Genomic DNA, 15,910 nt, shown 5'->3' on the forward strand with positions numbered 1-15,910 from the left:
CCTCCATTATTTCCAGGCAAACAATTGTTTAATTCCGAATGAACACGTAGCAGCCACTTCAGAGTTTAACAACTAATTATTAACGAGGGCACTTAAATAAAGGTAAGGCAGCAGGGCTTGTTTGGGATTCACAAGAGTGCACTTTCATTCCGTTAAGGGTATTCCGTTTTTTTCATCTTCGAAACATTGCAAAAATGAGAAACTTTCTATCAAAAACTGATGCAGAAAAATTAATCCATGCTTTCGTTACTTCTAGATTAGATTACTGCAATGCTCTTCTCTCTGGTTATCCAGACAAATTAATAAATAAACTTCAATTAGTGCTGCACACGGCTGCTAGAATCCTAACTAGAACAAAAACATTTGAACACATTACCCCTGTCCTGGCGTCCTTACATTGGCTGCCTGTTAGGGTTAGGGCTGATTTTAAGGTTTTACTCTTAACCTATAAATCAATACATGGACTTGCTCCTACTTACCTTGCTGAAATGATCCAGCCATACATACCTACACGTAACCGTAGATCGCAAGATGCAGGCCTTTTAATTGTACCTAGAATTTCTAAACAAACATTTGGCGGCAGGGCCTTTTCTCATAGAGCTCCACTCCTGTGGAATGATCTGCCAATTAAGATTAGAAATGCAAACTCAGTGCAAACTTTCAAGTGTCTACTAAAAACACATCTCTACAGCACGGTTTATAATTAGGTGTAGACTGGCCCGGGGGCGTGAAGGTGACCAGTAGGCTTGATACTGTCCACCCTTGCTGTCTTGCCAGGTGTCGCCACTGAGATGCCCTCCCTCCAATGCCTTTCAGGGGAAGAGTCACTGGCTTGTTGTTGACTCTCTGTTGCGCACTTGTGCAATTGGGCTGTACGCTGCTAGCAATACTCAGCCCTCATTTAGCGGGGTTGCGGTTGGTGGGTGTCCCTTTGGTTGATGCCTGGCAATGTGGTTGGATTGATTTCCTGCCTGTTGGGCCCTGTACGGGGCCTCCCCCGGGTAGGGCCACAGTGTCACCGGACCCCCGTCTCAGTTCCAAGGTGTTACGCTAATATATTATTGTGCTGGGGGATATGAGGGATGTACTACTAACTTTTCTCAGTCTCTAACTTTCTCAGTTTTAAATTTTAGGAGGAGATGAGGTCCTGGTCCACACCTGCGGATTACCTGGTTTGGGGGGCCCGTTGCTGTCCCTGTCCTAGTCCACCTGGTCATACTTCTGACCTAGTCTAAAATCATATAGACTGTGGATTTAGCCCGGAGAAATTTATTTATTATTCCAATTGGACTCTTAATATCTCACCCGGCACAGCCAGAAGAGGACTGGTCACCCCCTCTGAGCCTGGGTCCTCTCTAGGTTTCTTCCTAAAATTCGACCTTCTTAGGGAGTTTTTCCTAGCCACTGAAATTCAACACTACTGTTGTTTGCTCCTTGGGGTTTAAGGCCGGGTGTCTCTGTAAAGCACTTTGTGACAACTGCTGTTGTAAAAAGGGCTTTATAAATACATTTGATTGATTGATTGATAAACGTTATGTAGGCCACACTGTATTTGTATATGGGAGGTGTTAATAGTGGTTTAATATTGGTTGTTTATATAAGCAGAGAAACATTTTCTTCTGTCAACTATAGTTTATAGTAAATTAACATTTAAATATAAGTGTTTCTAAATCATTTCAAAAACAGATTTTGTAATTATTCATTATTCATTACTAAATCTACAAAATGTTACCCCGAATAAAGTCATGAAACAATGTTATTATGCACATTATTGCAAAGAGATTTCAAATTGCTGTTTTCTTTTTGAGAAGGTGTGTTTATCAGTGTACAATGCTACAGTTGTTATTTTTGTTCCTCATTGTTCACAATGGATCTATCTAGTACTGAAGTCACATACAGGCTGTACAATAAGCCTGGCCTGAAAATGTGGAGGCACTTGCAATACAAAATAATTTATTGATTTAAGAGATTCTTGATTAAAGAACTAAACAAATATTATTTGGCATTATGGTATATGATTACTTGAGATAACAGAATTGTTCACTCTTGCTGTATAATGATTGATAAGCTAATGATATATGATGTTGGCAATACCTGACTATGTAATTATACGACGTTCCATTAAATCTCTGCCTTATGGGCATAAGTGACCAACATGTGAATTTAGAATCAAAGGACTTATCTTAAAGTAACTAAGTAACTTAATGCCTTACTTTCAACAAGAAGTGACTAAGTAACGTAAATAGGTACTTTATGGGAACTGTAACTAGTGATTGTAATTGATTACTTTGTAAAAGTAACGTTACCCAACACTGGTCGGGACACATTTTGAAAAATACTGGCCATTAATTTATCGGTTGGCGTTTGACTTTAAATTAACTTTATAGGTTATTGTGCAGATTGATGTAAAAAAAATGTAAACAATTATTTAATTAAGTCATTAACACAACAAAATGTGAACAGAGTGATGGGGTTTATTCCCATGGGGTTACATCCCAAAGGCACGGACTACAGGTTTAATAAAGTATTCCACTAAAAAATATAACAAATAGCTATTTAGGTACAGGACTTATTTGGGTTCTCCCTGGGGGCATACCCAGAAACCAACCAGAAACTACAAAAACCTTGACTAGACCACGATACACTGTGCTCAACACATTAGGTGAATATTTCATAATGTTCACAAGGGGCCCAAGTTTTTGGTATGCTTACGTCTTACCTCTGCAATCATACGATTGGTGTCTCCTAAGAAGAGCAGGTTGAGAGCCTCCTCCTCATTGGATGACTGATGGAGTGAAAGGTTTTTTAGGTGTATGTTCTGGTCTGGGTCTTCCATGATGGTCACTTTCCTGTGGGCAAAGGTGGACACACAAGCATCCATCACACAATTAAACACATTTCACCTTGTTGAGTGTGTTCATGAGAAGAAGTGCCTACAAAAGAAAAAAATGTGTTTGTATGTTTTGTATCTTAAAAAAAAAAACTCTACAGAACGATGCCCAAATTAGTGGTAGTGCTGGCACTGTCAAAGAACATCGGTGGTAATGTACAACATTGTCCTGAAATATTGGCACATTTAACATTTAGCTTATTCAACAAGACTTTTTCAAATATCCCAGACATTAATAATAATTACATTTCAAGCAGTGGATTCTTCTTTATTTTGGAATCGAGCTCACCAATGGTTAAAGGTCACTGCTAAAAATGAAAATCACTAATTGAATAGGGAAAGGGAGTCATTCTCCGGTTTTGTGTTACTGTGTGTACTGCAATGATCATGGACAAAAGATAGAACATCAGAGTTGTCTGAGGAGGCCAGACACAAGATTGAAGTCAGGCATGGACATCTAAGGGCTACAAATGTTCCCATTTCTAAATTACATAATATCATCAAGACGTTTAAGGACGACTCCATTGTAGCTAATATCCCTTGATGTGACCGCAGGAGAGCTTGATCACATCAAAGACAACCTCATTCAACTGCCACACAAAATAAAGCTGACCTTCAGACGACAAGGTACGAAAGTACAACTCACACCATCACCACCTTGGTGAAAGGGGGTTGTATGTTTGGAGACCCAAGAGGACCCTATCGCTGAGTGAGACATAAGAAAGACTGCAATTTGCCAAAAAGCACCTTAACATGCCAAAATCCTTCTGGGAATATCACCTGTAGTCAAATGCAACAAACTAAAACACACCACCTCTGTTTACAAACAAAAAATGAAGCCTAGTGTCTGTGTCAGAAAGCTGTCCCAAATACCCTTCAAAAAGCATAATGTTGAATCCTGTGTCAGGACAATGACCCTAAAAAATGACCCGAAACAGGTCCACCAAAACACATTTAATGCCACTTAGGTTCTTTACACGCTGGTCAACCAGGAAATGTAGATTGGAATCCCTACCCCCGGAGGAAACATATTCTCAGGATTTGAACACTGGTCTTATAATGACACTGCATGAAAATGCCTGTTTCAGAGTGCGTCAATACAAGGAAAAATCTTTGTAATGATGACAAGTAAAAGGCCAGTACAGAGAACTTGCGATAAACAAAGGTTTCAAACAGCCTTAAGAAGTCAGATCTTGACACTTCTGGAAACTCGATCTTTGCACATGCAAATTAGCTCTTAAAACTTGTCTTTTGTCCTCATTTTTATTTCAGAAGTCACACTCAGCAGGCAACCTAAAGTTAAAAAACAGTATACTTAGTGTTGTACTTTTGGGCAAAAAGTAATATAGAAGTGAAAATGGACCCATGTTGTATACTTGTGTATAAAATATAATTTAAATACAATACAACATGTAACACACTGACATATATTGAGTACATTACATGGTTTTAAAATAGTTTTTCAAATACAACAAAAGTTCAAAAATAATATTTGTACAGTGATTTTTAGTCAGTTTCAAAGAGGAAAATGTGAACACAAATTATAGGTTATAGGGTTGATTTCTTGTTTTTGGAAGACTGTCAATTTGAACAGGGTGATTATTTGACTGCCACCTTAACGTGGTGGAGGGGTTTGAGTACCCGAGTGACACTAGGAGCTATGTTGTCTGGGGCTATTTGCCCCTGGTAGGGTCTCCCAAGGTAAACAGGTCCTAGGTGTGGAATCTGAGTATTGATAATTCCCATATGAATGTACGTTTCATTGAAGGTGCATGTGTCTAGATGATGAGAACAACAGAAACTTCTCTGTTTAGATTATCTCTCTGTAACAGACACCTCTCTGTTCATCTCTCTGTAGGAATGTTTACGATGGCCATATGGCATGGGGGGGTTGACTTCTAAAGACATGGTCTTAGTTAGAAACGCCCTTAATGTATAGGCTAGCTGGTAACCAACATTACAGTGAGAAGGTAATGGAACGTTCACCGAATGACATCTGTGCTGCAATTTTCCAATAAACGTGAACGAACTTCTCCCTCAATTTGATACGGGTTCTACATTATTTGACCACTATACGAAACCGCCGATTTCTAACATAGGCGACGGGTCAGACTAAAAGCGGTTCAAAACCGTTTAATGATGGAAAACATTTTGAGGACCGTGATGTCGCCCGGTATGGCGCAGCTGGGGCCCCACCCTGGAGCCAGGCCCAGGGTTGGGGCTCGTATATGAGCGCCTGGTGGCCGGGCCTTTCCCCACGAGGTCCGGCCGTGCTCAGCCCGAAGGAGCGATGTAGGGCCGCCTTCCCATGGACTCACCACCTGCAGGAGGGACCATAATGGGTCGGTGTGTCGAGGATCGGGCGGCAGTCGAAGGCGGGGGCCTCGACAACCCGATCCCTGTACACGGAAACTAGTTCTAGGGACGTGGAACGTCACCTCGCTGGCGGGGAAGGAGCCTGAGATCGTGCGTGAGGTTAAAAGGTTCCGACTAGAGATAGTCGGGATCAACTCCACGCACGGCATGGGCTCTGGAACCACACTCCTTGAGAGAGGATGGACTCTTCACCACTCTGGAGTTGCCCATGGTGAGAGGGGGCGGGCTGGTGTGGGTTTGCTTATAGCTCCCCAGCTCTGCCGCCATGTGTTGGAGTTTACCCCGGTGAACCAGAGGGTTGTTTCCCTGCGCCTACGGGTCGGGAATAGGTCTCTCACTGTTGTTTGTGCCTACAGGCCGAACGGCAGTGCAGAGTACCCGAACTTCTTGGAGTCTCTGGGAGGGGTGCTGGAAAGTGCTCTGACTGGGGACTCCATCGTTCTACTGGGGGACTTCAGTGACACCTGGAGGGGCGTGATTGAGAGGAACGGCCCCCCTGATCTGAACCTGAGCGGTGTTCAGTTATTGGACTTCTGTGCTAGTCACAGTTTGTCCATAACGAACACCATGTTCAAGCATAAGGGTGTCCATCAGTGCACGTGGCACCAGGACACCCTAGGCCGCAGGTCGATGATCGACTTTGTTGTCGTTTCATCTGACCTGCGGCCGTATGTCTTGGACACTCGGGTGAAGAGAGGGGCGGAGCTTTCAACTGATCACCACCTGGTGGTGAGTTGGATCCAATGGCGGGGGAGGAAGCTGGACAGACTCGGCAGACCCAAGCGTACTGTAAGGGTCTGCTGGCAACGTCTGGCCGAGTCTCCTGTCAGAGAGATCTTTAACTCCCACCTCCGGCAGAGCTTCAACTGGATCCCGAGGGAGGCTGGAGATATTGAGTCCGAGTGGACCATGTTCTCCACCGCCATTGTCGAAGCGGCAGCTCGGAGCTGTGGCCGTAAGGTCTCTGGTGACTGTCAAGGGGGCAATCCCCGAACCCGGTGGTGGACAACGGAAGTAAGGAATGCCGTCAAGCTGAAGGAGGAGCCCTATGAGGCCTGGTTGGCTTGTGGGACTCCTGAGGCAGCTGACGGGTACCGGCAGGCCAAGCGGACTGCAGTCCGGGTGGGTGTGGAGGCAAAAACTCGGGCCTGGGAGGAGTTCGGTGAGGCCATGGAGAAGGACTATCGGCTGGCCTCGAAGAGATTCTGGCAAATCGTCCGGCGCCTCAGGAGAGGGAAAGAGTGCCCTACCAACGTTGTTTACAGTAGAGGTGGGCAACTGTTGACCTCAACTGGGGATGTTGTCGGGCAGTGGAAGGAGTACTTCAAGGATCTCCTCAATCCCGCTGTCACTTCTTCCATTGAGGAAGCAGAGGATGAGGGCTCAGAGGTGGACTCGTCCATCACCCGGGCTGAAGTCACAGAGGTATTTAAGAAACTCCTCGGTGGCAAGGCACCGGGGGTGGATGAGATCCGCCCTGAGTACCTCAAGTCTCTGGATGTTGTGGGGCTGTCTTGGTTGACACGCCTGTGCAACATCACGTGGCGGTCGGGGACAGTGCCTCTGGGATGGCAGACCGGGGTGGTGGTCCCTCTTTTTAAGAAGGGGGACCAGAGGGTGTGTTCCAACTACAGGGGGATCACACTTCTCAGCCTCCCTGGGAAAGTCTATGCCAGGGTACTAGAGAGGAGAATACGGATGATAGTAGAACCTCGGATTCAGGAGGAACAGTGTGGTTTTCGTCCGGGCCGTGGAACACTGGACCAGCTCTATACCCTCCGCGCTACGGGGTGCTGGAGGGTTCATGGGAGTTTGCCCAACCAATCCACATGTGTTCTGTGGATTTGGAGAAGGCATTCGACTGTGTCCCTCGTGGCATCCTATGGAAGGTGCTTTGGGAATATGGGGTCCTAGGTCCTTTGCTAAGGGCTGTCAGGTCCCTGTACGACTGAAGCAGGAGCTTGGTCCGCATTGCCGGCAGTAAGCCAGACTTGTTCCCTGCGCATGTTGGACTCTGGCAGGGCTGCCCTTTGTCGCCGGTTCTGTTCGTAATTTTTATGGACAGAATTTCTAGGCGTCAGGGTGTCAGGTTTGGGGATCACACGATTTTGTTTCTGCTCTTTGCAGATGATGTTGTCGTGTTGGCCACTTCAAACCAGGACCTTCAGCATGCACTGGGACGGTTTGCAGCCGAGTGTGAAGCGGTTGGGATGAGAATCAGTACCTCCAAATCCGAGGCCATGGTCCTCAGCCGGAAAAGGGTGGCTTGCCCACTTCAGGTTGATGGAGAGTGCCTGCCTCAAGTGGAGAAGTTTAAGTATATAGGGGTCTTGTTCATAAGTGAGGGAAGAATGGAACAGGAGATTGACAGACGGATCGGTGCAGCTTCTGCAGTAATGCGGTCGATGTATCGGTCTGTCATGGTGAAGAAAGAACTGAGTCACAAGGCGAAGCTCTTGATTTAACGGTCAATCTACGTTCCTACTCTCACCTATGGTCATGAGCTTTGGGTCATGACCGAAAGGACAAGATCCTGGATACAGGCGGCCGAAATGAGCTTTCTCCGCAGGGTGGCTGGGTGATCCCTTAGAGATAGGGTGAAAAGCTCGGTCACCCAGGAGGAGCTCAGAGTAGAGCCGCTGCTCCTCTACATTGAGAGGGGTGAGCTGAGGTGGCTTGGGCATCTGTTCCGGATGCCTCCTGAACACCTTCTCGGGAAGGTGTTCCGGGCCTGTCCCACCGGGAGGAGACCCCGGGGAAGACCTAGGACACGCTGGAGGGACTATGTCTCCCGGCTGGCCTGGGAACGCCTCGGTGTCCCCCCGGAAGAGCTAGAGGAAGTGTCTAGGGAGAGGGAAGTCTGGGCATCTCTGCTTAGACTGCTGCCCCCGCGACCCGGCCCCGGATAAGCAGAAGAAAGATGGATGGATGGATTATTTGACAGTTGTTCCCAATTAAGAATACGTTGATTGATTAGGACATCTAAAATCAAGAATTGTATTAACCACCTTTAACTAAATATATGCCTTTTGGGTGAAAGCCCCCAGTGGGAAGCTTGAGAGTTATGCAGCCTACAGATGTGCTCATAGGTTTGCATACCCTGACAGAAACTGTGAAATATTGGCATTGACTTTGAAAATATGACTGTCTTTTATTTGAGGATAGTGATCATGTGAAGAAAAAATTAAGAGACCACTGCACCTTTTTCTTTCCTTTCCAAAAAAGTTGAAGGGAAGGTTTTGAGCGAGGAACAGAAGAGTTAAAATTACGAGACCACTGCAAATTGAACCCTTCTGTTCATCACTCAAAACTTTCCTTTCCAACTTATTTTTTTCCGGAGGTGTATATCCCCTCATTAAAAGATGATACAATATCTAATCTAAATTGAATTGTACTTTTATTTGAAGTGAATGGTAAACAGCCACACAGTAGTAAACAATAAAATCAGGCAATACAATGACAACAAAGGAAAAATAAAAATAACAAAGCAGTCATTGAATAAAGGCCTTTACAAAAAGGCTAGTTGAGGATTCAGATTCACAAGAAGTTTGAATCTGAATCCTCAACTTAGAGCAAATTACGTTTAAGGGGTTAAATAAATACCAGAGTGGAGATCACACACCCTGTTTTCCAAGCAGAACGTTCTCTGTGTAGAATATGACTATCGCTGAAAAGAGAGACATCAGTAGGAGGGCATAGTGATGGAAAACTAAACAACCCAATCTGGCGAAGAAAACCAAGGGTGAGGGCGTGACAATATTCAATGACCAATGAAATTAAGAGGATTGGAATTCACTACAACCCTGCTTCTTTTTAAACTCACGAGAAGGTTTTACTTCGCAAATGCAAATATGTTTTACTGGTACTTGTTTTCATTCAAAATCGAACATTTTAGTAAAGTGTCGAGAATGCATTCCAGAAATTTCTATTCAACTTGCCAAGTCATGGAAATGGCTACTGAAAAGGCAGTCAAGGTAATTCTGTAACTACAAATTAATGCCAAAAAGTAAGAGTTGACTAAGAGGTCACTGTACATTAGCTAGTAGTACATAAGCTAGCTGGGTACAGTAGTTACATACAGTATGCAATATGAAGCGCATTGTAGCTAGATAACGAACCCCAGTAAAACATTATATAGATATATTTATACACACACATACCTAGCAAATTATTGACTGAATTTATTCCTGCTTGCTCGATGGAATGGCCTGGACCTGGTCTTCATCACGCAAGACGAAATATAGCATCTACACTCACCTAAAGGATTATTAGGAACACCATACTAATACTGTGTTTACCCCCTTTCACCTTCAGAACTGCCTTAATTCTACATGGTGCTGAAAGCAATGTTGGCCCATATTGATAGGATAGCATCTTGCAGTTGATGGAGATTTGTGGGATGCACATCCAGGGCAAGAAGCTCTCGTTCCACCACATCCCAAAGATGCTCTATTGGGTTAAGATCTGGTGACTGTGGGGGCCATTTCAGTACAGTGAACTCATTGTCATTTTGAAATGATTCGAGCTTTGTGACATGGTGCATTATCCTGCTGGAAGTAGCCATCAGAGGATGGGTACATGGTGGTCATAAAGGGATGGACATGGTCAGAAACAATGCTCAGGTAGGCCGTGGCATTTAAACGATGCCCAATTGGCACTAAGGGGCCTAAAGTGTGCCAAGAAAACATCCCCCACACCATTACACCACCACCACCAGCCTGCACAGTGGTAACAAGGCATGATGGATCCATGTTCTCATTCTGTTTATGCCAAATTCTGACTCTACCATCTGAATGTCTCTACAGATATCGAGACTCATCAGACCAGGCAACATTCTTCCAGTCTTCAACTGTCCAATTTTGGGGAGCTTGTGCAAATTGTAGCCTCTTTTTCCTATTTGTAGTGGAGATGAGTGGTACCCGGTGGGGTCTTCTGCTGTTGTAGCCCATCCGCCTCAAGGTTGTGGGTGTTGTGGCTTCACAAATGCTTTGCTGCATACCTCGGTTGTAACGAGTGGTTATTTCAGTCAAAGTTGCTCTTCTATCAGCTTGAATCAGTCGGCCCATTCTCCTCTGACCTCTAGCATCAACAAGGCATTTTCGCCCACAGGACTGCCGCATACTGGATGTTTTTCCATTTTCACACCATTCTTCGTAAACCCTAGAAATGGTTGTGCGTGGAAATCCCAGTAACTCAGCAGATTGTGAAATACTCAGACCGGCCCATCTGGCACCAACAACCATGCCACGCTCAAAATTGCTTAAATCACCTTTCTTTCCCATTCTGACATTCAGTTTGGAGTTCAGGAGATTGTCTTGACCAAGACCACACCCCGAAATGCATTGAAGCAACAGCCATGTGATTGGTTGATTAGATAATTGCATTAATGAGAAATTGAACAGGTGTTCCTAATTATCCTTCAGGTGAGTGTATGTACATGTATGTTTGAATGTACGTATGTATTTGTGTTTTTGTGAATACAAATTAATCTCACTGAGATTCTGCTTTTCACTATACGAGTGTGACTGAACAGGCAACATGTTTTTATGTTGCACGTTTGTAGGTTTTGTAGTCCAGTGCCGGTTTTGGTAATGCTCTGGGGGACTTCGGATGCTGAGGCATGTGGGTGGTGCACCTTTTTTATTCTAACACATGCTAAAACTGCTGTGTGCTACAGGCTGCTTGAGAAGTACTCTTGCAACATGTATTACATCTTCCATCCTCCCCGATATGTGACCTGAAGTGTGGCCAGTGTTGAGGGCTGGGTAAGATCTCACCTGTGATATCGGGACAACCTAAGACAGGCCCAGTCGTGCATCTAGCCACAATACACATACCCAAGGTTCATGTGTATGCAACCCAGAAATGGGATCTGTGCTGAACAAATATCTCAATGACTATACCAAGAACATGTGGTGCTTTCCAGGTCTGGGGAGGTTGTCAAGTGTCACTGAGACAAATGCACTGGTTTTCCAACTGCACACATTGTTACATGCTCACTGGATACTGGTGCACCAACACACGTGCCTATGATTTTGTGGTTTTCCTGGAGCATGGGCCCTCATGTCTCCCGGATATAAAAGCAAGGTATGACACACCGCTTATTAAGTATTGTGATTGTCTGTCTGTATTTTGTGTCTTTTTTTGTTGAATGAGTGGGAAATCATGCATTAGAAAAAGGAAAAAAATGAGGGGGAAAAATTTAAAAAATATAAATAAATATAGCAAAGCGTACAAAACGAACAATTACACTTAATGGATAGTGAAGAGGCAACCAGAATAACTGATAAACACAAGATCCGCACAGGCCCGCACACCAGGCATAAGCGACATAAGGCATAAGCCCGACTGCTAGGGGGCTTCGCACTGCTAGGGAGCCCTCGACCAATAGGGGAGATGGAGCCCCAAATAAAATTTTGCTTAGGGCCCCCAAAAGGCTAGAGCCGGCACTGGATCCACAAGGCCTAACACAGAGATGAGTTTTGGGGAAAATACTCCAAGTGAACAGGCTACAAAAATGGCGCATCTTTGCAGGTCTCTCCCGGGGGTTCTAGTGAGTCGATGTCAATGCCAATGTGTAGGTCCAGACTCGTAATTTATGCAAATATCATGTTTATAATGAATACTGGTAAGTCATGATAACCCTACATCCAATATTGGTTTTCGCCTGTCCCTTGCGTACGGTTATATCATATCGTATATCATACATATATCATTTTTCATTGAACGTTTAATGTGCCTAGATAATGAGAACAACAGAAACATCTGTGATTAGATTTTCTCTCAGTAGGTCATGCTCTGCCAACCCCAGGAATGTGAAGTTTACATTGATCACTTTGTGGTTCTCGTGGAAATGTGATTGGTGCTAGGTAGACACGGCTTACAATGTATATAACCGCTAGCAACCACCTTTACAGTGAGATCGATTGAAGATTTAACATCAGACAACTGTTAACGTGCTTTTAATTAAGCGTTTCTTTCTCCCTAGATTTTTTGACCAAGGGCGTTCTTACAAACATAACCACTTTATGAACGATATATTCCAACAGTACAGAGATTACTCCAGATTATTTTAATGATATTGTATGTACCGTAGATGATGAGATCCCCAAACTCTTTGCAATTTTACATTTTGATACATTATTCTTGAATTGTGGGACTAAAGTCAAGTGCCTGGTTAATAATAACATGGCTGTCAATGCATAGCAAACCAAGGAGGTCATTATGGATTACAGGAAGTCTAAAGGCTGCAGTCACGCCCCAGTTCTCATCGATGTGTGTCCTGCTTCAAATTCCTGGGTGTCCAGATCTCCAAGGACCTTTCCTGTTCCCTCAAAATCTCAGTCCTAGTAAAAAAGGCGTGGGAGTGCCTGTACTTCTTGAGGAGGCTGAAGAAGGCCTGCCTGTCTTCCAAGATCCTTGTGAACTTCTACCGCTGCACAATCGAGAGCACTCTGACCAACTGCGCCAAAATGTGGTTTGATGGTTGTTCCATAGCCAACCAGAAGGAACTGCAACTGGTGGTGTGCCCAGCTCCCAGCCATTGAAGACCTCCGGCGCAAGCAGTGTCTGCATAGGGCGCGCAGCATCACCAGGGACAATTCACACCCATATCACAATCTGTTTGCCCTCCTCCCATCAGGCAGGCAGTACAGGTCTCTTTGATCTCGCACCAGCAGGCTCAGGAACACTTTCTTTCCATCTGCTGTGACCCTGCTGAACTCTGACTTCCCATCACTAACTATGCCACCCGCTGCAATACTGGACTAGTCTGATAAGATTTTTCAGTTCACGTTTCATTGCGGCTATTCCTGTATTTCATTTGTGCATGTCGACGTACACCTTAAACTTGCACCTTCACCCTGCCCTCACTCCAAATTGCACATTTAGAACTGCCACTGTACTTGGATTTTAAGTCTACCTCAGGAACCTCATTGCGGCTATTCCTTTATTTCATTTGTGCATGTCGAGGTACACCTTAAACTTGCACCTTCACCCTGCCCTGCCCTCACTGCAAATTGCACATTTAGAACTGCCACTGTACTTGCATTTTAAGTCTACCTCAGGAACCTCATTGCTGCTATCCCTGCATTTTAGTTGCTAAAATTGCTGCTATCCCTGCACTTGCTACCTTGCTCCTTCAATTTGCCTCAATGCCAATTCAGAATGCCATTGATAATTGCCACAACTATTTATCTCACTTACATTATACATACATTACTAAATACCTGTACATTTTCTGTAAATTTGTGACTTTTCCACTGCACATTTAGAATTGCTATAAGTAATGCATTTGCATTAATTGCACACTAATTAATTCCACTTGTATATACAGTGGATATAGAAAGTCTACACACCCCGGTTAAAATGCCAGGTACTTGTGATGTAAAAGAATGAGACAAAGATAAATCACATCAGAACTTTTTCCACCTTTAATGTGACCTAAAACGTGAACAATTCAATTGAAAACTGAAATCTTTGAGAAAAAAAACAAAACAAAAGAAACTCACAATAACCTGGTTGCATACATGTGCACGCCCTTAAACTAATACTTTGTTGAAGCACCTTTTGATTTTATTACAGCACTTAGTCTTTTTGAGTATGAGTCTATTAGCATGGCACATTTTGACGTGGCAATATTTGCCCACTTTTCTTTGCAAAATCACTCAAAATCTTTCAGATTGCGAAAACAAATCCTGTGCACAGCCCTCTTCAGATCACCCCACAGATTCAGTGGATTCAGGTCTGGGCTCTGGCCGTTAATCTTCTTCTGGTGAAGCCATGCTTTTGTGGATTTGGATGTGTGCTTTGGGTCATTGTAGTGCTGAAAGGTGAACTTCATCTTCAGCTTTCTAACAGATGCCAGAAGGTTTTGTGCAGAAATTGCCTGGTATTTGGAACTTTGGGAGATGTGTGGTGTTGTTTTTGCGCCAAACATACCTTTTGGAATTAAGGCAAAAAAGTTCAACCTTGGTTTCATCAGACCATAACACATTTTCCCACATGCTTTTGGGGGACTTGATGTTTGGTTTTGCAAACTTCAGCCGGGCTTGGATGTTTTTCTTTGTAAGAAAAGGCTTCCGTCTTGCCACCCTAACCCATAGCCTATTCCTTTTAAAAATGTAGTACACAGCCAGTACATGCCAGAAAAGTTTTTTTCTCGTCAATTTTGGAGGGATGTTCTCAGTAATGTCTCTTTTGTGCCATATTGTATCCATTTGATGACTGTCTTCACTGTATTCCATGGTATATCTAATGCTTTGGAAATTATTTTATACCCTTCTCCTGACTGATATCTTTCAACAATGAAATCCCTCTGATGCTTTGGAAGCTCTCTGCGGACCATGGCTTTTGCTCTGAGATGCAACTAAGAAAATGTCAGGAAAATCCTTTATTTTTGATTAATCAGTCCCTTCAAATGATGGCAGGTGTTTAATGACTTCTATTTAACATGAATTTGAATGTGAATGGTTTATTCTGAACACAGCCACATCCCCAGTTATAAGAGTGTGTGCATACTTATGCAACCAGGTTATTGTAAGATTTTTATTTTCCCCCTTTTCAGTTTGTTTTTCAATTGAATTGTTTACATTATACAGAGCGGAGAACAAGTACTTGATAACCTGCAAAATAGGCAGTGTTTCCTACTAGCATGTAGAGGTCTGTAAATTTCATCATAGGTAAACATCAACTGTGAGAGACGAAATCTAAAACAAAAATCCAGAAAATCACATTAATTAATTTGCATTTTATTGTATGACATAAGAATTTGATCACCTACCAACCAGTAAGAATTCCGGCTCTCACAGACCTGTTCATTTTTCTTTAAGAAGCCCTCCTGATCTCCACTCATTACCTGTATTAACTGCACCTGTTTGAACTCTTTACCTGTATAAAAGACACCTGTCCACACACTCAATCAAACACACTCCAACCTATCCACAATGGCCAAGACCATAGAGCTGTGTAAGGACATAAGGGATAAAATTGTAGACCTGCACAAGGCTGGGATGGGCTACAGGACAATAGGCAAGCAGCTTGGTGAGAAGGCAACAACTGTTGGCGCAATTATTAGAAAATGGAAGAAGTTAAGATGACGGTCAATCTCCCTCGGTCTGGGGCTCCATGCAAGATCTCACCTCGTAGGGCATCAATGATCATGAGGAAGGTGAGGAATCAGCCCAGAACTACACAGCAGGACCTGGTCAATGACCTGAAAAGAGCTGGGACCACAGTCTCAAAGAAAACCATTAGTAACACACTACGCCGTCATTAATTAAAATCCTGCAGAGCACGTAAGGTCCCCCTGCTCAAGCCAGCGCATGTCCAGGCCCGTCTGAAGTTTGCCAATGACCATCTGGATGATCCAGAGGAGGAATGGGAGAAGGTCATGTGGTCTGATGAGACAAAAATAGAGCTTTTTGGTCTAAACTCCACTCGCCGTATTTGGAGGAAGAAGATGGATGAGTACAACCCCAAGAACACCATCCCAACCGTGAAGCATGGAGGTGGAAACATAATTCTGTGTGGATGCTTTTCTGCAAAGGGGACAGGACGACTGCACCGTATTGAGGGGAGGATGGATGTGGACACCGGTGGTCAGGGAAGCCATCCAACTGAAGAAGGAGGCCTTCCGGGATATGT

General features: G+C 44.0%; 1 protein-coding gene across 3 annotated transcripts in view; it reads right to left on the reverse strand.

Moving 5' to 3' along the window:
* kif6 (kinesin family member 6) overlaps positions 1–15,910 on the reverse strand; it is a 273,774-nt gene that overhangs the window by 217,305 nt on the left and 40,559 nt on the right. For all 3 annotated transcript variants that reach the window (XM_020044540.1, XM_029125384.2, XM_013131828.4), the window contains exon 6: positions 2,720–2,849. In XM_020044540.1, the coding sequence (XP_019900099.1) occupies positions 2,720–2,849 (130 nt within the window). The remainder of the gene's footprint in view (positions 1–2,719; positions 2,850–15,910) is intronic.

This window comes from Esox lucius, chromosome 15 (genome assembly GCF_011004845.1).
Source record: "Esox lucius isolate fEsoLuc1 chromosome 15, fEsoLuc1.pri, whole genome shotgun sequence".
Lineage (NCBI taxonomy): Eukaryota > Metazoa > Chordata > Actinopteri > Esociformes > Esocidae > Esox > Esox lucius.